The following is a 25,390-nucleotide window of genomic DNA, read 5'->3' on the forward strand; positions in this document are numbered from 1 at the left end:
AATCCTTGCAGGATTCTGGAGAGAATCCTTGCAGGATTCTGGAGAGAATCCTTGCAGGATTCTGGAGAGAATCCTTGCAGGATTGTGGAGAGAATCCTTGCAGGATTCTGGAGAGAATCCTTGCAGGATTCTGGAGAGAATCCTTGCAGGATTCTGGAGAGAATCCTTGCAGGATTCTGGAGAGAATCCTTGCAGGATTCTGGAGAGAATCCTTGCAGGATTCTGGAGAGAATCCTTGCAGGATTCTGGAGAGAATCCTTGCAGGATTCTGGAGAGAATCCTTGCAGGATTCTGGAGAGAATCCTTGCAGGATTCTGGAGAGAATCCTTGCAGGATTCTGGAGAGAATCCTTGCAGGATTCTGGAGAGAATCCTTGCAGGATTCTGGAGAGAATCCTTGCAGGATTCTGGAGAGAATCCTTGCAGGATTCTGGAGAGAATCCTTGCAGGATTCTGGAGAGAATCCTTGCAGGATTCTGGAGAGAATCCTTGCAGGATTCTGGAGAGAATCCTTGCAGGATTCTGGAGAGAATCCTTGCAGGATTCTGGAGAGAATCCTTGCAGGATTCTGGAGAGAATCCTTGCAGGATTCTGGAGAGAATCCTTGCAGGATTCTGGAGAGAATCCTTGCAGGATTCTGGAGAGAATCCTTGCAGGATTCTGGAGAGAATCCTTGCAGGATTCTGGAGAGAATCCTTGCAGGATTCTGGAGAGAATCCTTGCAGGATTCTGGAGAGAATCCTTGCAGGATTCTGGAGAGAATCCTTGCAGGATTCTGGAGAGAATCCTTGCAGGATTCTGGAGAGAATCCTTGCAGGATTCTGGAGAGAATCCTTGCAGGATTCTGGAGAGAATCCTTGCAGGATTCTGGAGAGAATCCTTGCAGGATTCTGGAGAGAATCCTTTCAGGATTCTGGAGAGAATCCTTTCAGGATTCTGGAGAGAATCCTTTCAGGATTCTGGAGAGAATCCTTTCAGGATTCTGGAGAGAATCCTTTCAGGATTCTGGAGAGAATCCTTTCAGGATTCTGGAGAGAATCCTTTCAGGATTCTGGAGAGAATCCTTTCAGGATTCTGGAGAGAATCCTTTCAGGATTCTGGAGAGAATCCTTTCAGGATTCTGGAGAGAATCCTTTCAGGATTCTGGAGAGAATCCTTTCAGGATTCTGGAGAGAATCCTTTCAGGATTCTGGAGAGAATCCTTTCAGGATTCTGGAGAGAATCCTTTCAGGATTCTGGAGAGAATCCTTTCAGGATTCTGGAGAGAATCCTTTCAGGATTCTGGAGAGAATCCTTTCAGGATTCTGGAGAGAATCCTTTCAGGATTCTGGAGAGAATCCTTTCAGGATTCTGGAGAGAATCCTTTCAGGATTCTGGAGAGAATCCTTTCAGGATTCTGGAGAGAATCCTTTCAGGATTCTGGAGAGAATCCTTTCAGGGTTCTGGAGAGAATCCTTTCAGGATTCTGGAGAGAATCCTTTCAGGATTCTGGAGAGAATCCTTTCAGGATTCTGGAGAGAATCCTTTCAGGGTTCTGGAGAGAATCCTTTCAGGATTCTGGAGAGAATCCTTTCAGGATTCTGGAGAGAATCCTTTCAGGATTCTGGAGAGAATCCTTTCAGGATTCTGGAGAGAATCCTTTCAGGATTCTGGAGAGAATCCTTTCAGGATTCTGGAGAGAATCCTTTCAGGATTCTGGAGAGAATCCTTTCAGGATTCTGGAGAGAATCCTTTCAGGATTCTGGAGAGAATCCTTTCAGGATTCTGGAGAGAATCCTTTCAGGATTCTGGAGAGAATCCTTTCAGGATTCTGGAGAGAATCCTTTCAGGATTCTGGTGAGAATCCTTTCAGGATTCTGGTGAGAATCCTTTCAGGATTCTGGTGAGAATCCTTTCAGGATTCTGGAGAGAATCCTTTAAGGATTCTGGAGAGAATCCTTGCAGGATTCTGGAGAGAATCCTTGCAGGATTCTGGAGAGAATCCTTTCAGGATTCTGGTGAGAATCCTTGCAGGATTCTGGTGAGAATCCTTGCAGGATTCTGGAGGGAATCCTTGCAGGATTCTGGAGGGAATCCTTGCAGGATTTTTGAGAGAATCCTTGCAGGATTCTGGAGAGAATCCTTGCAGGATTCTGGAGAGAATCCTTGCAGGATTCTGAAGAGAATCCTTGCAGGATTCTGGAGAGAATCCTTGCAGGATTCTGGAGAGAATCCTTGCAGGATTCTGGAGAGAATCCTTGCAGGATTCTGGAGAGAATCCTTGCAGGATTCTGGAGAGAATCCTTGCAGGATTCTGGAGAGAATCCTTGCAGGATTCTGGAGAGAATCCTTGCAGGATTCTGGAGAGAATCCTTGCAGGATTCTGGAGAGAATCCTTGCAGGATTCTGGAGAGAATCCTTGCAGGATTCTGGAGAGAATCCTTGCAGGATTCTGGAGAGAATCCTTGCAGGATTCTGGAGAGAATCCTTGCAGGATTCTGGAGAGAATCCTTGCAGGATTCTGGAGAGAATCCTTGCAGGATTCTGGAGAGAATCCTTGCAGGATTCTGGAGAGAATCCTTGCAGGATTCTGGAGAGAATCCTTGCAGGATTCTGGAGAGAATCCTTGCAGGATTCTGGAGAGAATCCTTGCAGGATTCTGGAGAGAATCCTTGCAGGATTCTGGAGAGAATCCTTGCAGGATTCTGGAGAGAATCCTTGCAGGATTCTGGAGAGAATCCTTGCAGGATTCTGGAGAGAATCCTTGCAGGATTCTGGAGAGAATCCTTGCAGGATTCTGGAGAGAATCCTTGCAGGATTCTGGAGAGAATCCTTGCAGGATTCTGGAGAGAATCCTTGCAGGATTCTGGAGAGAATCCTTGCAGGATTCTGGAGAGAATCCTTGCAGGATTCTGAAGAGAATCCTTGCAGGATTCTGAAGAGAATCCTTGCAGGATTCTGGAGAGAATCCTTGCAGGATTCTGGAGAGAATCCTTGCAGGATTCTGGAGAGAATCCTTGCAGGGTTCTGGAGAGAATCCTTGCAGGATTCTGGAGAGAATCCTTGCAGGATTCTGGAGAGAATCCTTGCAGGATTCTGGTGAGAATCCTTGCAGGATTCTGGTGAGAATCTGGAGATTCTGGAGAGAATCCTTCCAGGATTCTGGAGAGAATCCTTCCAGGATTCTGGAGAGAATCCTTCCAGGATTCTGGAGAGAATCCTTCCAGGATTCTGGAGAGAATCCTTCCAGGATTCTGGAGAGAATCCTTCCAGGATTCTGGAGAGAATTTTTTCAGGAGAATCCTTGTAGGGTTCTTAGGAGAATCCTCTCAGGATTTCTCAAACAATCCTTTTAGGATTCTAGAAAGAATCCTTTTGAAATTCGGGAAATTAGCTTCTTAGGTCGTTTGGTTTTTCTTTTCGGCTGTGATGGATTATAACTTGAAAATGGCTTTTTTTGCAAAATAAAAAAAAACTGGAATTTGATCTTATCCGACGTATCTCTCACACGTGGGACCCTTCTCAAGTTCAATATGTCATTTTGTCAGTTTTCCATCACATCATTTACTTGTCGGTCAAACGGCATTCGGCCAAATATCCCAGAACTCAAACAAATACGTTAACAAACTGTTTTATACAGCTGAAAGAATGAGGCCTCAAAGGGTAGAAGTGTTTTGTGATTGATATCTGATCGCCAGCAGCGTTTCAGGTTTTATTGAGACTCTTCAATCCTTCTGCAGAAGTTTTACCGATACATTCGTGAAACTTTGTCAATTTCAGAATACTAGTTCTTATCAACTGATGAATATAACCACCAATTTTACTGTGGATACACCATCTTCAGCACGCACAAACGCCCAAAGGAATCTTGTGTAGATCCTGTATCGATACCGATTCTCGTTAAACTTCTATCGCTGCCGCCCCTCCCAACTTAAAACTGTTGTTACCCCTGCTTCCAAATTCCAGTCTAGTTGAATCCGTTTCGATTTTCCATCCAGCAGTAGCAGCATCCCCGAAGCTCAACCAAAATCTCCGAAACCCATCGCATTCATTTTTGAAGAGATGGTCCCCCGAGAAGGGACGACTCCCTCACATCCACCGCACCGTGCGCCGATGTCGCCCCCCTGCCTGTTCGAAAATAGACACCGGCAACTTTCCTGCCTCCAGTCAGTCGTCGCCGTATAGTCGTCGTCGTCATCGTCTGATGTTGGTACCAAAATAACAAGGGGAATGGGACGACACGGACGGATGGTAGGTTGGTCGGTAGGTCGATGGCGAGACGCCCGGCACACGGGACGCGAGACCAATTTTCTGTGTCAGTAGGTTCTTTTCCTCGTCGTCGCCGCCACGCTGTCTTCCCCTTAAGTAAGCTCAACCTAGAGCTCAACCAACGTATGCTCCCGTACCGTCGTCCTCGCGAATTGTTTCTGTAACACAGTGTCAGAGTGGTGTGTAGCAAAGCAACGCAACCATCAGCGGTATGTCGTCTTCCGGGTTCCGGGGATGTTGAGGGGTTGCCGCCTCTGAAGAAATTTCGGATGTTTTGGAATAGGGTGGTTAGTTAGTGTGCGTTGGAGTTTTACTATAACATATCAGGACTCTAAATCAATCCTTCCGTAGCGGGACGGACGGGAGTGATAGCTGCTTGTGTTTGCAACATACGAGTTCGCAGCACAGGACGCGGTGCGTGGAGATGAGAGCGTGAGTTACCCATCAAGGCAGCTGTGCGCATGTCCGACCGAAGTTCCCCTGTGCTGCCGTTCGGTTGCCGTTGATGACGGATGATGACGGCGATGACGGGCACGGCGGTGGTTCTGTGACTACACAACTGGGCTACCGTGGCAGTAGGGTACCAATTGCGTAGCGTAGTTCCACTCTGACGTCACACTTCTGTCGCGTTGCCTGGCGCTTGCAGGCACTCACTCTCCGTGCAGGTCGTCGTAGAAAGTCGCCGCCGTCTTCGCCGATGGTCGTGATCCCCGTCGTCGTCGTCTTCGCTGTCGTCGGATCCCGAAAGCTCCTCTGGTTGCGCGTTCGGCGGTTCGGTTTGGATCCTGCCAGGCGGTGTGGATTCCCTGGTTCGGGCCTGGCACACAAGTTTCCCGTGCCAACGCAACCAGAACGTAGCAAAGCTTCACTCGGTGCGGTCGTGTAACATCCCACAGTCCCAACAATACAGCGCAGCAGAAGAGCAGGAGGCAAAGAAAGGCAGGCACCAGAGGCAAAGAGAAGGAAAACTGTGCATTTGTGTTTGGCTGTTTTGCCAAGAGTTTCGGCTGAGTTGTAGAAGAAAACGCGCTCGCCGGATTAGGCAAACCCCGCGGGAGAAGTGCAAGCATTACTTATATAGTAGGGCAGTGGCGTGCTTTCGTATTCTCGTTGAAGTTCGGTCAAGTCCTAAACGGTTGGGGACACCACTGGAAGAGTGTACGAGGTGTTCTGAAGACGCGACTTACGCGGACCGTATCTTTGTACAGGTTTGTGGAAACAGGTGCTGAAACGCTTCAGTAGTTGATCCGGAGAAGAAAAACATCGGTGCTAGACGAACAGAACAATCGGCGGGTGTGAAGAAGAACGGTGAAGCGCAGTGGAACAGTGCTAAACGCGTAGAAGCACGTTGACCGTGAGGAAGAAGGCTTTAAAGCTTCGGAAGAAGGTTCGAGTGGTGGTGCGGAGAGATATCGCTTTCGCCGAGAGCCAAAATCGCTTTTTGTAACATTTTATAAGTGACCGTCGTCGTCGTCTCGAGTGGAATCTGTGGTGCGAAGAATCCGTTTTGTCGAAGTTATCGAGAGTTTAGTTTTCTAAGAAAAGCACTTTTTAACGAGCAAACTTGAATCTAGTTAAAGTTGATGTCAGTGTCTAGCGAATAAGAGAATTTTAATCTAGCTAAAATAAGTTTATTTTTCTACTCTAAATAAATCTATGAAGTTTCTGCTAGTAAAACTGTTTAACAAATAATAAGTGAAACGTTTGAAAAGATCGTATCGGTGAAGAGTCTGTTTGTATGCTGCAATTGACCTGCAACTAGTTGAACTTGAAGAAGAATCTCCGAGAATCAAACTGACCGTTCAAGGGTTGGAAATCGCGCGCGTGTGAAGGTGAATTTGAACCGCTTCTTAAATGGGTGATTTCATGTACGGAGGCTCGGTCCTGACGAATGATTCGTGTATGTCCAGCCAATCGCTGCTCGACACGTTGAGCATTAACAATCTGCTGAACATCAAGCACCTATCCAACGGAGCGGGCGGTGGTCTAAGTCCCTCGGCGTCGGAGCCCTCGTCGAACGTTGGCAATTCCAGTGTGGACTCAATCGTCGATAACAACAACTCGTCGAACGGCGGCTGTATATCGGGAAAGAAGTCATCTATGTCCACGACGACAAGCATGGCATCATCCGGAGGCAGCGGCGTTGATGAGACCGGACTGTTGATTGCCCATTCGCAAATCGCATCCAGCAACTCGGCTGTCACCATTCCAACCATCACGACAGCCATCTCGTCCGAATGCTCACTGACAGCATCCAGCGTCAACACTCTGTCACTCCAGTTGAACGCAGGCCAGTCCGATGACGATACATCGACCTCCTCACTGCTGAACGGTGGAGGCTCCGGGACTTCACCAATCGCTTCCCTCAACAGTCACAGCAACAATAACAACAATCCCAACGCCACCAACAACAATCTCCTAATGGAAAACTCCGATCTACATCTTCCCAGTGCTGCCGAAGAACTCAGTCTCAAGGCAGCCGATCTGAGCTGCCTAAGCGTGACTTCCAGCCTCATGAACGGCGGATCCTCTTCGCACATGATTCTTCCTCCGAACGGCCTCAACTTCGGAACCGCTCCGGACCACAGCCCTTGGTCCACCAGCATCGACGACCCGACCACCGCTGCCAGCTCCCATCTCTCCATCAACGGCCTCGGTGGATTCCAGAACTACTCCAACAGCCACCTGTACAACGGTGCTGCCGTCGCAGCCGCAGCAGCCGCCGCCGCTGCCCAGCAACAACGCCGTGCCATCACTGCTTCCCACGGAGGATTCCCCCATCACGGCCTCTCCCCCAACAACCCTCAAAATCACATGCTCCAACACCATTCCTCATCCAACCCCCAATCCCAACCCCAACAATCCCAGTACAAAAACTCCTACCCAACCTGGTCCAACCCTGCCCCGACCCCCTGGTCCCAACAACAACCACCCCAAAACCCCCAGAACCCCATGAACTCCTGGAACCGTGGTCGCTCCGTTCCCAACATGAACCTCGGCAACACCCTCTCGAACCCCCTCCACCCACGCAAACCCCACAACTCCCAACAGCAATCCCTCTCGCCGTACTCCAACCACCTGCACCAGTCCGCACCGCAGCAACCGCACCTCCAGCAGTCCCTCGCCTCCAACCTGATCAACTCGCCCTCCAAGTACCGTCGAAGCACTTCCTACCCGGCGGGCAAATCCGGTCTACCCAGCGCCGGAAACGGCGCCGCTGGCGGCGGTGGTGGCCCCTTCGGTGCCGGTCCGCTCGATTGCGTCCCGCCGCTGGACGACACCCGTGATCCGTTCCTGTCGTCGTATCAGGTAAGTGCCCTTGATTTTCTATCACTATTGATTGACCATCACCTTCCCTAGCGACGACGGTCGCAGTCAGACCGAGCGAGCGAGCGTCTTGGTTGCGGTTTGGCTTGCAGCCCCGAAAGATGCCAGAAGCGAGATGCGTTTCTTCATTAGATGTGAGTGTGAGGCGGGCGTCGGTCGTTCGCACGACACCGCCTCGCCACCCGTGTTGGGATGCTTTCTAGTATGGTTAGTCTAAAGATAACATCGTCGGTCGGAAGGTGTCCATGTGATGCTATGCGATGGGAAGAGACTGTGCTTGGGTAGGAGGGGTAAGGTAGATGAACCATTAGGATGGGAAATGCAATCGCTTTTATAATGTGACATGGGGAAATGTTTGATTATGGCAATTTGTAGTTGCTGCATAGATCTTCAGTTGCCTTGCGGTTAAGGCTATGGATCGCCAATCCGGAGACGGCGGGTCGATTCCCGGTCGGGTCGGGAAAATTTCCTTCCCAGACAACCAGAAATTGCATAAGGATGTATGATGTACATCGTATAAAGCTCTATTTTAACTCACTATCGCATATATATATACAGACCCGAGCAGAAGGGAATAGCAACAGCATAATAGAACGTGTTGTTTTCGAAAAATAACTGAGTAACGGAAAGAGTTATTTTCATGTTATTTACATAACATATCCTGTTATAAACTTGTCTGTCATAAGCGGCAAAATAACAAAAAATATAACAAAAAAATGTACCTGGAAGACCTGTTTAATAACATATTTTGTTAGTTTCAATAACAACTTAATAACAGCGAATTTTTAAAATATTTCAATAACAAATTTTGATATGAATAAGTTATTGATAACAATCTGAAAACAAAATTTGCTTTTTTCTGTTGCGGATAAGAACTCCTCCAAAGTCCCATATGAATTCAATGGGATACGCAACAATGGGATCTATTGTTAAATGTTTCATTCATAATCGGGACGCTATTGTTGTCGCAAGCGAATCATTATCAAAAACAGCGAGAAACAATAGTTTTCGTTTATTTTCCAAACAACTTACGGTGAAAAACTACCGACGTTTTGAAGCCCTTTATTAGGTGGTTCATTGTTTATAAGATAATTTCACATTATTACCTCATTGATTGACACATTTATCCAAGTGAATCTAAGTGGGCTTTATGCAGTGAAATCAATAAAAATAAAATGTCTAAAAATAATCAATAGAGTTCTTCTTCTTGATGACTTATTTTTTTACATTTTTGTCGAAAATGTGTTGTTCGTCCTTGAATTCCACCAGTTGATCCAAAATGTTTCATAAAATGGCTAACACTCTATTACACTCTCTATATTCGTATTCATACCTAACTGAAACTGGGACAAAAAAACAGGTATACTTTTCAAAGTGCTTATAAAACAAAAGGCTGATAGGTTGGCTCTGTCACAGTTCAAACGTAATGTCGGAAAGAAGAGGAACAAAATAATATTTTCTCTAACAGTTCCTCACGGCATGATGTGAACAACGAAAATCTCGAATGGTGTAGTTTTGATTGCAAAGCTAGTTATGTTGTAATAATAATGATCAAATATTTGTACAGCCCCAATGACACAATAATAACTGAACTTGTGCTACAACAAAACATGTTATTGAAATGTAAATTAAAGAAAATATACCAAGAGCACGATCATAACAAAATAAGATTGCCCAACAGAACATGTTGTGGAACGGTGATGATTTAATAAGTTAATGATAACAAACCGAGATATAAAAACAGGTTTTGTGATTCCGTTGTTATTATTTTGATATTTTCCTCTGCTCGGGGATGAATGACAATTTTCATCGCATATGATGTTATTTTTTTAACTTATTGCGATGTATCTGGTTAAATCATATAAGAGTGCAAATTAACTTTAATAATGTATAACTACATCGTAGTAGACGATATTCTGATGGTTTATTGCGACGAACTTAACTTATTCGCAATGATAATTTATAGTGGGTGGTGCTAGCAAGGGAGAGGTAGTGATAACTGTGCGGTAAATCACGTTTCGTCATTTTGAGCGCACGGAAACCAAGTGCATTCCAACACTGAGGTGAGTTAAAAGGTCATGGCATTTAATCAGTGCGATTCATAAGAAGTGTTTGGTGTTCAGTGTGAAGTGCGGCTCGAAAATCCAAAGGTTCTTTGTTAGATACTGAGGTGACAAGAATTTTTTTTTTTCGAATATTATTAAGTCGCATAAGATGATATATTACGTCGCAATAGTGCATACGTGCATCGCATAAGATATCGCCTGAAGTCATATAGTGTTATTATTTTTCCGTCAATGCATGTATAGCGCCTCCACTTTTGTACGCATAAGGCACTTTTACTGCATCTTATGCGATGTAACTTTTCCGCATAAAAGTACGTATAACATGGACATAAACTTAATTATACGTGTAAATTGGTTGTCTGGGTTGACTTCCTGGGCATAGTGTATCATTGTACTTGCCACATTGTACTTGTACGAATTCATGCAACAGCAGGCAAAGAAAGCCCTTCAATTTATAACTGTGAAAATGCTCAAAAAACACTAAATTGAAGAGAGACAGGCGTATCTGTCAAAGGATAAGTAAAATAGGGCGGAATCAAAAGGTACGAAACAGATTACACTCATTCGAAGAGGGTATTCTGCTTATAGGGTTCGAAAAGTCGGTACAAGATAAGATTCTAGGGTTTCTCCAAAAATTTACTGATTAATTCCTTCAGCGATTCCTGCAGAAATTCGTACGAGGATTTTTTTTGTAGAAATCCCTTGCTATCACAAATATCTCCGGGGATGTCTTTAGAGATCCCTGCAGCATTTTAAAAGTTTTTCTTAAGTTCTCCCAGAAATTGCACAAACATTACCGAAGAATTCTTTAAGGAATCCCTAGAGGATTTTTCACAAAATTCCTGTAGGATTGTCTCAAGAAATCTTTTAAGAACTCCTGAATATCTTTGGAAACTCATGGAATAGTTTTTGAAGAATTTCTTGAAGAATTTCTTTACGATAGATCATAAGCAATTTAGAGCAACTGCTGAATGAATGCCTAGATTGGGGGAAGTTATGCCATGCAGAAGGTCCCCTTGATTCAAAAAAAAAAACACAAGAGACTTCGGGAAGAACTTCGCAAGAAATTCCAAAAACAAAATACTTTAGTATTTTTAGAGATATTCTTGAAAAAATCCGTAGGGGAATTTCTGAAGGAACCTCTTAAAAATGCCTACACAAAAAGCAGACGAAAATACTGATGGAATTCTTGGAAAAATCTCTCAATGAACTTCTGATGAATCCTTGGAAGAACTAGTGGAAATACTTTTAAAGGAATTCTCAAAAAAAAGTTAAACAATGTCTGTAAAGTAGATCCACAAAAAAAACTCCAAAATCACAACCTGGAGAAATTTCTGAGGGAATCCTGGAGAAATTCTGTTCGCATCTGTTGAGCATCCTAGAATAACTGAAATCTTTTCGAAATAATACCTAGAAGAACTGGAGAACCCTTTGCAACCATTCATTGAAAATTTTCTTAAAATATTTTCTTCAAGTGCTAAGAAAAAAAAATGGAGCACTTTTTGCAGAAATTGTTGCGAGAATCTCCGAAAAATATAATCTGAAAGAGTCCCTGAACTGAATGCCAGATGGAACACCTGGAACTATTGGAGAAACCCTTGGAGGAACTTCAAGAAGACTCTTTTGAGAGTTTTCTAGTGGTATGTCCAAATAAAATCCTGAATGAATATGAAATTCAAGCAATTGTTTCTATAAAAGTTTCTAAAAAAAAGTCTAAACTTCTAAAGGAAACCATAGACGAATTTTTGAAAAGTTTACCCAATCTATGAGAAAAAAAATCCTTCTGCAATCGTATCTTTATAGAATTTTTTTCTCACAAATTCCTGGAGAAACAATCTGGAGAAACTCTAAGAAAAAATTCTAAGAAAAATAGAGAAGAATTTTCGTAGAAACCCCAAAGAAACCTTCTGGAAAATATCCTGACAATAACTTTGCGTTAAGTCACAAAGAAGAAGAAGAGGAAGTTGCCACAAATTCTTCCTGAAATTTCTAAAAAGTTTTCCAGGATTACCTCCAGGGATACTACCGGAAAGACCTCTGGGGATTCTTTAAAGATATATTAAAAATATTCTGCTATGTTGACAGAAAGACTTTATTGAAGAGAGAGGTTGAACCATTAGGATGGGAGGAATTCCTCCAGAAATATTGTCAGGATATTTTCTAGAAGGTTTTCTTTGGGGTTTCTACGAAAATTCTTCTTGATTTTTTTAGAATTTATTCTAAGAATCCCTCCAGGCTGTTTCTCGAGGGATTTCTCCAAACGTTTCTTCAAAAGATGCAATTGTGGGAGATTATTTTCACAAAGCTTCGAAGAGTTTTTCAAAAATATGTCTAGGATTATCTTCCAGGAATTTAGATTTTTTTAAGAAACGTTTTTAGAAATGATTACTTGTTTTTTTAATATTTATTCAGGGATTTGTTTGGAAATTCCTCTAGAAAATTCTCAAAAGAATCTTCTGGAAGTTCCTCCAGGGGTTTATCCAATAGTTCCAGATATTACCTCTTGACAATGCGTTGAATTTCTCTTCGCCCAGGGATTCTGTCAGATTTTATGTTTCGAAGATTCTGCCATTAATTTCTGCAGGAAAAAAAAATGCTCCAAATTTCTTTCTTAAGCACTTAAAAGGATTTTTTTAAGATTTTTTTTTATGAATGACTGTTAAGGCTTCATTACCCAGCAAACACACGATCGTATATGATGTTGCATACGATGCTAAAGTGGAGGCGATATACGTACACTTTACACGCGGGTATATGAAATCATGTACGCATATGGCCTCCACTTTAGCATCCTATGCAACATCGTATATGACTTTGTGTTTGCTGGGTAGTTCTTGCAGGTATTATTTCAAAGATTCCAGTGGTTCAAGGATGCTAATGGTTGCGATCAGAATTGCTCCAGGAATTTTTTTTTCGGCAGGATTTTTATTTATTTATTTATTTTATTTATTGTCCTTCATCGGGCATCAAGCCTTAATGAAGCCTGGCAGGGAAAGCCTTTTTGATAATAACTTTACGTAAAGTCACAAAAAGGAAGAAGAAGAAGAAGTTGCCACGAATTCTTCCTGAAATTTCTAGAAAATTTTTCAGGATTACCTACAGGGACACTGCCAGAATTCTTTTGGGGATTCTTTCAGGATTTATTTAAAATGTTCTGGAAAGTTGACAAAAAGCCTGTGATTGGAAAGAGCGGTTGAACCATTAGGATGGGGGAATTCCTCCAGAAATATTGTCAGGATATTTTCCAGAAGGTTTTCTTTGGTGTTTCTACAAAAATTCTTCTTGAAATTTTTCAGAAATTATTTTAATAATTTCTCCAGGCTGTTTCTCGAGGAATTTCGCCAAACGTTTCATCAAAAGATGCAATTGTAGGAGATTTTTATCACAAAGATTGCGAGAGCTTTTCAAAAATATGTCAAGGATTTTCCTCCAGAAATTTAGAATTTTTAGAAATAATTACTTCAATTTTTATATTCATTAAGGGATTTGTTTGGAAATTCCTCTAGAAAATGCTCAAAAAAATCTTCCGGAAGTTCCTCCAGGGATTTCTCCAATAGTTCCTGATATTTCTCCTGGCAATGCGTTGCATTTCCCTTCGTCCACGGAATCTGTCAGATTTTATGTTCCGAAGATTCTTCCAACAATTTCTGCAGAAAAAAATGCTCCAAATTTCTTTCCTTAGCACTTATAGGGAATTTTTTAAGAAAGTGTCAATGAATGGCTGCAAAGGATTCTCTATTTCAAAGACTCCAGTTGTTCTAAGATGCTCATGGTAGCGAACAGAATTCCTGCTGGATTTTTTTTTGTTTATGCAGGATTTCCTTCAGAAATTTCTCCAGGTTGCAGTTTTGGGATTGTTATGTTTAAAACCTCACAGAAATTGTACAACATTTTTTTTGGAGAATTCCTTCAGAAGTATCTCCAGGAGTTCTTCCAAGAATTTCTTCTGAAAATTCTCCAGGGATGTCTTCAAAAATTCATCCAGTACCTTGGCCTGCGTTTTGTGCAGACATTAAAAAAATCCATCAGAAATTCCTCTACAGATTTTCCCATGAATTTCTCCAGAAATTTCTCAAGCATTTTCTTTTTGGAATTATTAACAGAGTTCTTCCAGAAGTCTCTTTTGTTTGATTTGAGAATCAAGGAGCTCTTTTGCTTTTTCTGTTTGGCATTACGTCCCCCCATTTTAGGGTTTATATCCAGAAGTTGCTCCAGAGATAACTTTAGAAATTACTTCAGGAATTATTGTCCTGAAATTCCTCCCGAAAATTTTCAAATATTCCTTCTAGGACTTTTCAAAGATATCTTCAAGAGTTTTCTCATTAAATCCCCCAGAGATTCCTTAAAGAATTTTTCAGTAATTTTTGTGCAATTCCTGAAAAAAAAACTTCAAAAGAATCCCTAGAGGAGTATCTTAAATTCTGCTGGGATCTCCAAAGATAACTAGGAGATATTTCTGTTAGCGAAGCGATTTCTAAATTTCTAAAGCGATTTCTAAGAAATCTTTGAGGATAGAAATATTTCCTCAAAGTAATTGCAGAAGAATCCCAGCAGGAATTTTTGAAATAATTCCTGATGGAATTTCACATGTAATTCTCAGTGTCACATTTCACATGTTATTTCTCATTCCCTGTAGAAATCTTAGGAAATTCTTTTTAATGAATCTCTTGTGGAATATCTGATCAAATCTCAGGAAAAATCTTGAACTAATCTCAGGAGGCATTTAACAAGAACTTCTTCGGGAAATCCTTGGGTGAATTTGTGGAGTTTAAGAACTGAGGAATTTTCAAGAAAACTCCTCTTAAGTCCTTCAAAAGTATTCTAAGGAGATTTTCTATTTATGAGTTCCACCGGAGTTCTCCTGGAGTTTTTCACGGAAATCCCGGGATCTTTATGGAAGTTTTTTCTCGGGATATTTCTAAGTTGTAACTGCAGATTTTTTCTTATTTTTTTTTCTAGGGATTCCTCTTGAATGATTTTTCACGATTCCTTCCGGTGTTTCTCGAGTTTTCTGCAGAAGTTCTTGCAGGGGTTTCTCCCAGAGTTTTCAAAGTTGTCAATCCTAGGATTTACAGTTCCTTCAATAATTGATTCAACAAATGTTCACGAATTTTCTGTAGGAGTTCCTTTTGGCATTTTTTTTTCCAGAGGTTTCCTTCATATTGCACCCAAAGGGCTTCACTGTAAATTTCCGCGAGCTTTCTTCTAGGATTTCTCCCGGTATAGTTTTAAAAAGTTCTCGCGAGATTTCTCTTGAAGTTTAACCTGAGACTGACTCAGGGATTTCCCCTGGAGTTTTTTTTTCTCGGAATACCTCCTGGGAAAGACGATGAAATTCTCGGAGAAATATCGAAAGGCTTGAAACTCTGGGAAGATTTATTGCAGACGTCTCAATAAGAGCTTCGGAAGAAATCCTGAGACAACTGGGACATTCGGTCCCAGTTGGAAATACTACAGAAACTCCAGAAGGAACTCTGGAAATCCACGAAGTATTCCGAGAGAAATCTTGGAAAACTCTCTGAAAGTAACCTCTTAAATAACTTCCGCGTAAGTCACGCAAAAAAAAACCGAGAGAAAATTAATTCTAGGAAAATGCCATATACTCGAGATATTTTTCAATTTGAATGGGATTTTGTTCATGTGCTGGATTCCGTGAATAATTTATTTGTGCATCAACACATAATCATTTCCCTCACCTTACTTTTAAAAAGGGCGTATGAAAAAAAAACAACGATTTTTTTTCTGGAAAAAAATATATCGCGAAAACGGTTCAATGTATTAGAGTAGTTTTCAATGATGAAGGACTTAGACAAAAATACACTAAGAGTAATATTCATCGCGGATCTATGTTAGATCTCATATAAATTAAATTTTTCAGAAGCCTTACCCTTTGAATTTTTTTTTCTGAGGAAAACAGTCTTTCAGCCTCAAAATTGGTCAAGCAGCCCAAGTAGGACAAATACCTCTAACTATTTTTTCTATTTTTTTTTTTTATTTTTCATCGTTGAAAATCTAATAAGCATAAGGAATCAATTTTTGAGATGTTGAATATCAGAAACATGATTCTACGTGCAAGTTTCAATGGAAACACCATGCATAATTTTATTCGCACGTCCAACCATACTTAAACAACAACAAATTGAAAAAAAAATAAAAAAAAAGAGAAAAGTGATTATTGACCACATATTGAAATCTCCAGGCCACCTGATTCCTCTGAGATAGTGGCCCATGTTGAAACCAGTCTTGCAACATGAAATAAATAATACAAAAGCATATCATTAGGCCATTTCGTTTTTTCAGGCGCTTCTCCTGGAATTTCCTCTGGTAAGCAATCCCTAGTTCCGTCAATAATTACTCCAAAAAATCCTTCTGGGATTCCTCCAGATATGTGTTCTATGTGCTCTCCAGAGGACTCTTCTTAGATACATCAAAGGGTTTTCCTGGATTTTCTTTTTGTATTTCTCTTGATATTCCTTCAGACGATCTGTCTGAAATTCTTAAAGGATTTTTATATGGAATTCCTCATGAGTTTCTACTGCGATTTTTATGGAATAACGACCTTTGGAATTGGTTAGAAAAATTTGGAAAATTAGGCAAGAAAAAAAAACAGAGATATGATTATGAATGAAAGATATGACAGAAGGGTAAGGGTAATAATATTTTCAAAATTAAAAAAAAAAAACGCTTTCTTAACCTTCCTATGGCATTAGGGTCATTTTTTACCCGAAGCGTATACTACGCAAGCGTGCTATGCTCAACGTGATGCAAAAAGGATGGATGCCAGTACACAGGGTCAAATGTTTGATCAAAAAGAAACCAATGCTAAAACATCTTGTTATTGGACCATTAAAAGATGTGGGATTGGTATTTTGAAAGACATTCATACATTATTTTTTTTTAATTTCATTAAATCCTTTAACTTTCTTCGTACATTAGCTGACACGAACTTCATTGACGTAAAGTACGCTCAACGTGCTGTTACGAGATAATTGTTAAGTAGATCAAGCTCATTTTTAGACTTTCTGTAAAACACAACGGTTTATTTTCAATTCAACAATTGAACCGTAAAAAATTACTGTAGGTAAATTGGAATGAACGTTCTAAATACTTTTAGAACCGAACTTTTGCTGGAAATTGTATCATAGCATTTTACCATGAGCCAAACCAGCATTTTGTTCTTGGTAACTTTTCTGAAACCACAACTAAAAAAATGTGACATTTCCGGAAAACTTGTATTTTTTTAAACTGTGCAATATTTCATTGATTTGTTTACTAAAGTTCTAAACACTGAACTAAAAAGTTTACATTGTGAGCTTCAGGCTCATACGAAATAACTCTTCCAAAGCCTAAACTGAAAGCTTGGACGTAACATGTTTTGTCCAGTTAGATACACCTCTGGAAAAATTGCACAGTAGCTTGCTCCAGGTCTCGGAAAGTTCAACGGAGGGCGATAAATTTTCCGCCTAACATTCCCTGCGGGAGCGAATGCAAGCAAACATTTCCTACTGGCACAGTGCGGCGGCGGTGGCACGTCGCTACTTATGTAGATGTTTTGTCATGTCGCGCGGGGGCCCCCAAATGAGAGTTGGCCGACATCAGCCCGTGGCGGCAACGCTAAAAACGCGGGAGAACCACCCGCTGAACAACCGGAGTATGAGTAGCAATTCGCTAGAACAACGCGGGTAATGTTTCGTTTTTCCTCTGTCTCTCTTTAGTGTTGTTTTTGGTATGGAGCGAAGTGACTGTTGGGTGTTTTTGTTACCCGGAAGAATTAGAATGATTTAATTTTGGGTGAAGGCCATTTAGATAAAATTTTCTATTACTCCTATGCTGAACTGCCTTTCTGCTGACGGTGGTATGTACTGCAAATAAAAAATGCTAAAAAAGTAGATAGCTTCTAATAAGAGAATCTTTATAACCGTGAATTATTTTTCAACTCTACTAGAATAAGATGTTCATAAATCTTTGCCTATTGGATCTAATTACACTAGTTTACAAAATAAAACAAAAGTCGTGAACTTCTGTCAACTACCAAAGTTTTTGAAGCACAATTTAGCACTGATTTCGAAACCGTGCTTCAAAAAATTTTAAGTAGAACAGTTTTTGAGTTTTAGCTCAATATCAAGTTTTACAACTTTTAAAAATATGGAATTTACTAAAATTCAAATATCTTGCGTTTTGTTCAACCAATTACAAATCTTTTTCCATAAATCAAAAGCTGAATACAATACCATTCGATCATCTGAATGCAGGTTTTGCGTCAGATTGATGAAATTCAAGATATTGGCGAGTTTTAGGGACGACCTCCTTAAATTTTAGCCAAATTTCCAAAAATATGTGAAGAAATGTATTTTTTTGAATAAGAAAAAAACAGTATAAAAATTCTTTCTCAGCGTTTATTTGACATATCATATGTAGGCGAGTTACAGTAAAAAATTCAGCTCAATCGGAGCATTGATTACGGAGAATGAGATGTGTGAAGTGAGTGACGTTGCTTAAAAATAGAACAAAAATCGATTTCAAATCATCAACCTTGTATGAAAGTCGAAAACAAATCCGCTCTACTGTAATTTTTTTCCTTCGCCTTTTCGAACTCAGGGCATGATTCTACACCAAAAATGATCATCAGCTTACCGAGTTCAAAAATGCTGTAAACTAGTGTTATCGGGAGTGGAAAATCCCTGATATTCAACTAGACTAAGCTGAGAGTGCCTGGGTTCAATTCCAGTTGGTCCAGAAACTTTTCTAAGTGGAAATGTCTTCGGCTTATTGGTAGAAGGTATGTTCGTAACTGCCACACGAAAAAAAAAAATCCATCACTTGAAAGAGAAACTTCTCAACTGCTGCAGTGCTCGTGAGACACTTTGCCTTGAATCATGAATAAAAATGAGAATGTCTTGCAAGAGATCAAATCAGCTGATACCAGTTGCCAGTAGTGTTGTGCGATCATCTACATACGTGATCAAGTTCACGATGATGTAAGTAACAACACATAGCACCATCATCAATGATTAGGGCCGTGCCAACTTTCTCTCAACTTGCTCCTCATACTCCACCTTACCGCCTTGTTCACTCGCACCACGATAATCTCACAACACTCACACGGCGCAGGTTGCGGGCATCGCGAGTGAAATCCGAGTCGTCGTGGCCGATGCGATGCGATGCAGTTTATTTTTATGTCAAGTCGTGGAAAAACCATAACAAGGAAGAAACTATCTGAATGCAGGTGGGTAACCAACCAACCAACTAGGGTAAAGTGGGGTAAGATGCCGTTTTTGAAACTTCCTTTTTTCAACGATTATATTTTTTACTCATTCAAGGTGTCTGAAGCGACCAAACAATATTTGCTTGATATTATTGGATACATTAACAAAATTATTGCATTTTTATCGATATTTAGCGATTGAAAAAGTTGGTGTGCCAGGCTCCGTGGCGCAGTGGTCACACGTTCACTCCATATGCGGATGGTCGTGTGTTTGATTTCAGCTCCAGCGCTTGCAATTTTTCCAGAGTTGTTCTTCTCCGCGGGTGCGGCTGACACCTGACCCAACACTAAACTATCACGTCAAGGACCTGGGATCGAATACCCACAAAAACTGTGAACTAGCCTCGCAATTTTATGTGTCGCTTGCATGGGATTGGCTTACTTTTATAATTGGCTACTTCCAGTGGGACACCCGGAACCGGTTCCCGTATACTACCTGTTCATATATAATATGAGACTATTCTTGTGTTCTGATAACCGTTCATCAGGTTATCGAAAATGCTGCGGTTTTACGTGTCGCATGCATGGGTTTGTGGCATTTTCATATCTGGCCCCTTCCTGGGGTACCGGTTCGGAACACCTGAATGGCAATAACTCCGGAACGGCTGGATCGATACTAATCATTTTCAAAAGAAAACAATGGGACCAGATTCTACGTCGATTGAGCCATCGGTCATTGAAATCGGTTGAGGTTGTCTGCTAAAAAGTGAAGTTATTTTTTTTTTTGCTATTTCTCATCGTAATAGGCTGTTTTACCTCATGCAAATCTGACAGGAAAAGGCCTACTTTCCTACACCAAATTAACAGTGCTGTAATGGTTTATTACAGCACTGATTTGCGTTGCGTAATGAACCATTACAGCACTGTTTTCAGTTTTGATCAACTTCTTGATGCTTTCTGGATGCAGTTTTGAAAAATTGTGACAACTGCACAGTATAACCTGCTATGATCAGATTTTCTTAAACATGGCTATGAGCATCAGTATGCAGTTTGATGAAAAATTGTGTTCAAGCGGTAATTTATGAACTTGCAAAAAACGTTGTACGCAACTCGGTGCAGAACTCGATTTTCACAGCACTCGTCGTAATTATCCAACTCGGCAAGCCTCGTTGGATAAATGTACGACTCGTGCTGTAAAAATCGTCATTCTGCACCTTGTTGCGTAAACTACTATTTTGTACATACGTACATACATACATACACACATACATACACACATACATACACACATACACACACACACATACATACACACATGCATACACACATACATACACACACACAGACATAACCTCAGTTCGTCGAGCTGAGTGGATTGGTATTTGTGATTCGGCTCTCTGAGCCTTCTATTAAAAAGTCATTTCTGAATGAACATATAGCCTTTCCAGAATACTTAGTGTACAAGAAAGGCAAAAAAAAAACATTCGGGAATGATGTGTTGGGTCATTTAACCCAACCAGTGCACTTAGGATTATGTTACTGTACTGGCTGCACTAAGGTGAGAACCGTCGACAAACAAACGACTAGTCGTTTGTTAGTAGAAAGATTAGAAGGGAGTAATAATAGTTACGCGTTGTATGTATTTGGGTGTACTATGTTGTTAGAGAAACCAGAAGTCGAATGTTCTGTAGCTCACTTTTAAGAGGGCCCATATAACCACAGCTGTAGTAAAGGCGTCGGTATATAGCATGACCATGCTGAGGATGACCGGTTCGGTAGCTGGTTGATCCAGGAAGGGAATTGCCTTGACTTCCTTGGGCTTAGAGTATCTTCGTGCCTACCACACGGTATACTCATGCACAATGATCATTGGCAGAGGAAGCTTTCGGTTAACAACTGTGGCTGAAGGATCTATGACATTCGGTCGAAAGACATTTGATCGAATGCCGTTTGGTCGAACGACATTTGGTCAAAAGTACGTTTGGTCGAAAGGACATCTGGTCGAATGGACATTTGGTCGAAACCCATTTTGTGGAAGAAGAACCATATGACATTAGGTCGAATGGCCAATTCGTCGAATCGATATCTTGTCATAAGGCATTAACTGATGAAAGGAGATTTTAGTATGTATCATAATGGCCAAAACTCAACAAATACGTAACTCAAACAGCTCAAATTGACAAACAATTACCCCTATATTTCATTTGCACTAGGTCAACGTATTGTGTATGTCAAAGTAGATATTGGATTGAATGAACCTTCAGATACAAACAATTTTTGGGTAACTGTTCTTTGAGCTGTAGTTGACAAAAGCAACGGTGTGGATTTCCAGGAAATGTTTAGCAATTCAACTTCAATAACTTTAAAAAAATCCTCAATCGATAGCCTGACAATTCTTGCCATCAGTCTATTAGTTGGTCGTTTCAGAAAAGGGTTCTCAAGCTGCAATCACTAACAAAAACACTTTCTTACACCTAAACCCAACAATGTATATTAGTATGTTAATAGAATATATTTCAGGAGCTTTGGGTGACCGGACCGATTTATTCGCATGTCATATTAATAGAAAAAAAAACTCATGAGTTCAGAGCCGAATTGAGATCTGAGTAGCCTTCTTGATCAGTAAGCAATGACTACTACGTTCTTGTTAAAAAGAAACTGAACGTGTAAAATTCATTTTTAGCTCGCGTTCAGTTTAAATGCAATACTGCGTCAAAGAACAGCATATGTTTAAAAGAAGGAAAAATCTGTGATGAAAAATCAGCACCTATAAAAAACCAAATACCAAACGGAAGAACAGCTTGTGTTCAAAAGGAGAAATTATATTTGAAACAATCAGCAGTTGGTACAGGAAAACGCAATAAAATTATAAACGTGAAAGAATTGCCTATGTTTCAAAGAAGAAATAAAACATGATAAAAAGACATCAGCTATAACATTCAAACACACCACAAATACGAAACTTGAAAGAATAGCCAATGAAAAAGAAGGAAAAATCATTCATAAAAAATCACAACCATAATGGTCACTCTCAACACCCATAACAAACTTGAAAGAACAACATATGATGAAAAGAAGGAGAAATGTTTGATGGAAAAGCTAGTATGTTATACACAAAAACGCAATGAAATGATGAAACTTAAAAGAAGAGCCGAGATTCAAAGTATGGAGAAATCTTCGATGGAAAATCAACTACTTTAACAATGCCAACAAAAACTACTCAACACAACAATATTTGCTTTTTAATGTTTAATATTATTAAGCACGATTACATTGATATACGACTTAACGTCCATAGGACCATACGTTCTTTCAACCGAATAAGTTCAGTGACATATAAATTATGATACCGAAATCTATAGTATTATTTGCCACTCAAATCTCTTTTCATCAGTTAGTGCCTTTCGACTAAATGTCCATTCGACTAAATGTCATATACTTCTTCTTTCACAAAATGGGTTTCGACCAAATGTCCATTCGACCAAATATCCTTACGACCAAACGTACTTTCGACCAAATGTCATTCGATCAAACGTCATTCGACCAAATGTCCGAAAGTCGTAGCTGAGAAGCTGGAAAGCAAGCTTTGTTTCAGTGGGAACATTACTCCAAGAAAAAAATAAAGACAAAACGAGAAGTAGGAGCAGGTGCAACAAGGTGATAGACACAGAAAAACGAGCAAGGCCAGTCTCAATGTAAGTAAAACGAAAAAAGACTTGTTGAGACAATTAACAAGGAGAAGCAAATCGAGGAGTAAAAGTAAAGTGAGACGCAGAGCAAGCCCGGGTAGAGGAAAAAAAGCTCATTACAGGTCGGACTCGATTATCCGGAGTCGGGTTCTGGCGCTTCCCGAAATAATATCTCGCAAACGGAATGCTGTAAGCAGCTGAAATTTTGACTGATCACAAATCAAAGTAGGCTTGACAAGAAGTCAAAATTTCAGTATTATAGAGCATTGCGTTTCCCAGATATATGTTTGAGAAGCAACCGAACCTGACTCCGGATAATCGAGTCCGACCTGTAATAACATACTTTGATATTGAGATCAAAATATGATATTGGTTTGATTGATATTAGAGATAAAAAATCTAAAAATTATTATTTAAACTTACTCCTAGAACATCATCATCAGAACATATTTAGATCTTGTAAGATCTAACCAATAGCAGCGAGCCATTCGTTAGATCTTGAAATATCAAATTTTGATATTGTGCAGATGTTGCAGGAACATTTTTCAGATACTTATCAAACTAATATCACGTATTGATCGTCAATACTTCACCTCTACCTGGGTGGCAAGGCAAGATGAGTTGAGTCGAGGAGCAATACCATGCAAGGCTGGAAAAAGTGAAGTAGTCAGAACGAGAGGTAAGATGAGCAAGATGGGGAGCAATGCGATGAGCAGCACATGGTATGACGAGAAGTAAAACGACACAAGAAAGGGAGCAAGATAAGGACCAAAAAGAGACCAGAAAAACAGTGACATAACTAAATCTATGTAATCCCGAGCAGAGGAGAATAGCAAGTTAATTACTACGAAATCACATAACCTGTTTTTATATCTTGTTTTGTTATTATTAAATTATGCCTTGAGCTATTCCATAACAAATTTTGTTGGACAATCTCATTTTGTTCTAATCAAGCTATTGATATACATTAACTAAATTACATTTGAATAACATGTTTTGTTGAAGTACAAGTTTAGTTATTGTTGTACTATTGATCAACTTATCAGCAATAGCACAACAGTAACAAGTTTTGAAATCACAGCAACAATTCGACAATTATGACCTGTCCTTTTGTGTTGTTCCATTTTTGTATTCAGTTAAAAAGGAAATTCCTGGACGACTCCTTTAAAGAATTCTATATATGGAAGTTCTATAGAAACCTTTCGATAAATCCCTGGAGAAGTCTTCCAGAGAACTACCGGGGAAATTTTCTTAAAAATTCCGAAGTTAATTCTTCTGAGCAATTATTAGGATTCTTGGCAGAATATTTTGAAAAACTCCTGGAGAATACTTCGGAAAAACTCATGGTGAAATCCTTTAAGAAATTTTCAGAGAAATCTTAAGATGAACTTCAGGACTAATGATCACAGGAAATTCTGAAGAAACCCTTGAAGGAATTCTATGCAGGATTCTGGAGGAATTTCTAGAGGAGTCTTTAAAAATCCATGAAAGATTCCGTCAAAAAACACTCGGAGAAATTTCTGAAGATTTTTGGAGTAATTCATGTCGACAAATTTGTGGAAGAATTTTATGACAAAGTCATTTGATAAACATAAAAGGAGTTTTTGACGGAATCCTTAGAGAAATAAATAAAAGAATTTTAGAAAAAAATATTGCAAAAATGTCTGGTGAAAGTCCTGTAGGAATCATCAGAGGAAGTTCAGGAGAAATTATAGCAAAATTTTTGGAGAAATTATTGTAGAATCCAGGAGGAGTATTCGACATAATTCTTGAATCCAGGGAAAAATTGGAGGAATTAAAACAATCTTTCCAGGAAAATTGTAATAATCTGTACAATATTTCCGATATCCCAAAAATTTTCTGCAAAACTCTTGAGCATTCTAAAAATTCTCCAGTTTCTTTGCTGAAAAAAAAAACAAAGATCACAGTGCTCCAAAAACAATTAAAGTATAACAGTTTATAAATTACAGGTGGAAATCGAAGCTCATCGTATTTAATACTATAGAAATTACTAAAGTTCGATTATCTTGAGGCTTCAAATCTCTTAGAATAACGTCAGAGTGATGAACCTCATGTTATTGGCGGGTTTGTGAGACAAAGCGAATAATTTAATAAGTATTATAACTTATTTAGTAACGAGTTTGATATCATAGCAAACTCTGCTCTCCGATTATTGTCAATAACATATTAATATCAAAATTTGTTATTGAAATATTTTCCGAATCCACTGTTATTAAGTTGTTATTGAAACTAACAAAACAAGTAATTGAAATGGTTTTCCAGGAACATTTTTTTGTTACGGAATTTGTTATTTTTCCGCTTATGACAGATAAGTTTATAACACAATATGTTATGGTAATAACTTAAAAATAATCGATTTTATTATTAAGTTATTTTGCCCAAATTACACAGCTCCTTATGCTGTTGTTATTCTGTTTTGCTCGGGATGAGACAAAACAAAAAACAAGACGAACCAAGTGGAATAGCAAGATCAAAAGCAATACAAAGAGCAAACCCAGAAAAAATAGAAGTGGGACTTGATAAGGTAAGCGGTAGCACAAATCAAGACGAGTTGAGGTAAAATACGCAATAGGACGATGTGTTACGAGGAGTAAGACCTGGAAAGACGAGTATGGTGAAAAGGAAGGTGAGGTATAATGAGGCGTGCGACGCGCAAGATGAGAAGCAAAAGGAGGAGCAAGTCAAAGCCAGACGCGCGGTGAGATGAGGCAATATAAGAAGTACAGCCAAAACAAGAAGTAGGACAAGACAACGTCAGGAATAGAGACAAACAAACCAGGCAAGACGAGAAGAAATTCAGGATAAGATTAGGAGCATGACGAGGGCTAAGACATG

The 25,390-nt window shown here is 40.0% G+C and overlaps 1 protein-coding gene across 2 annotated transcripts in view; it reads left to right on the forward strand.

The window, feature by feature from the left end:
• LOC109417328 (uncharacterized protein DDB_G0283357-like) overlaps positions 1-25,390 on the forward strand; it is a 1,264,336-nt gene that overhangs the window by 80,438 nt on the left and 1,158,508 nt on the right. For both annotated transcript variants that reach the window (XM_062847080.1, XM_062847079.1), the window contains exon 2: positions 5,456-7,556. In XM_062847080.1, coding sequence (XP_062703064.1) covers positions 6,102-7,556 — 1,455 coding nt within the window. In that variant the 5' untranslated portion in view covers positions 5,456-6,101. The remainder of the gene's footprint in view (positions 1-5,455; positions 7,557-25,390) is intronic.

Source organism: Aedes albopictus, chromosome 1 (genome assembly GCF_035046485.1).
Source record: "Aedes albopictus strain Foshan chromosome 1, AalbF5, whole genome shotgun sequence".
Lineage (NCBI taxonomy): Eukaryota > Metazoa > Arthropoda > Insecta > Diptera > Culicidae > Aedes > Aedes albopictus.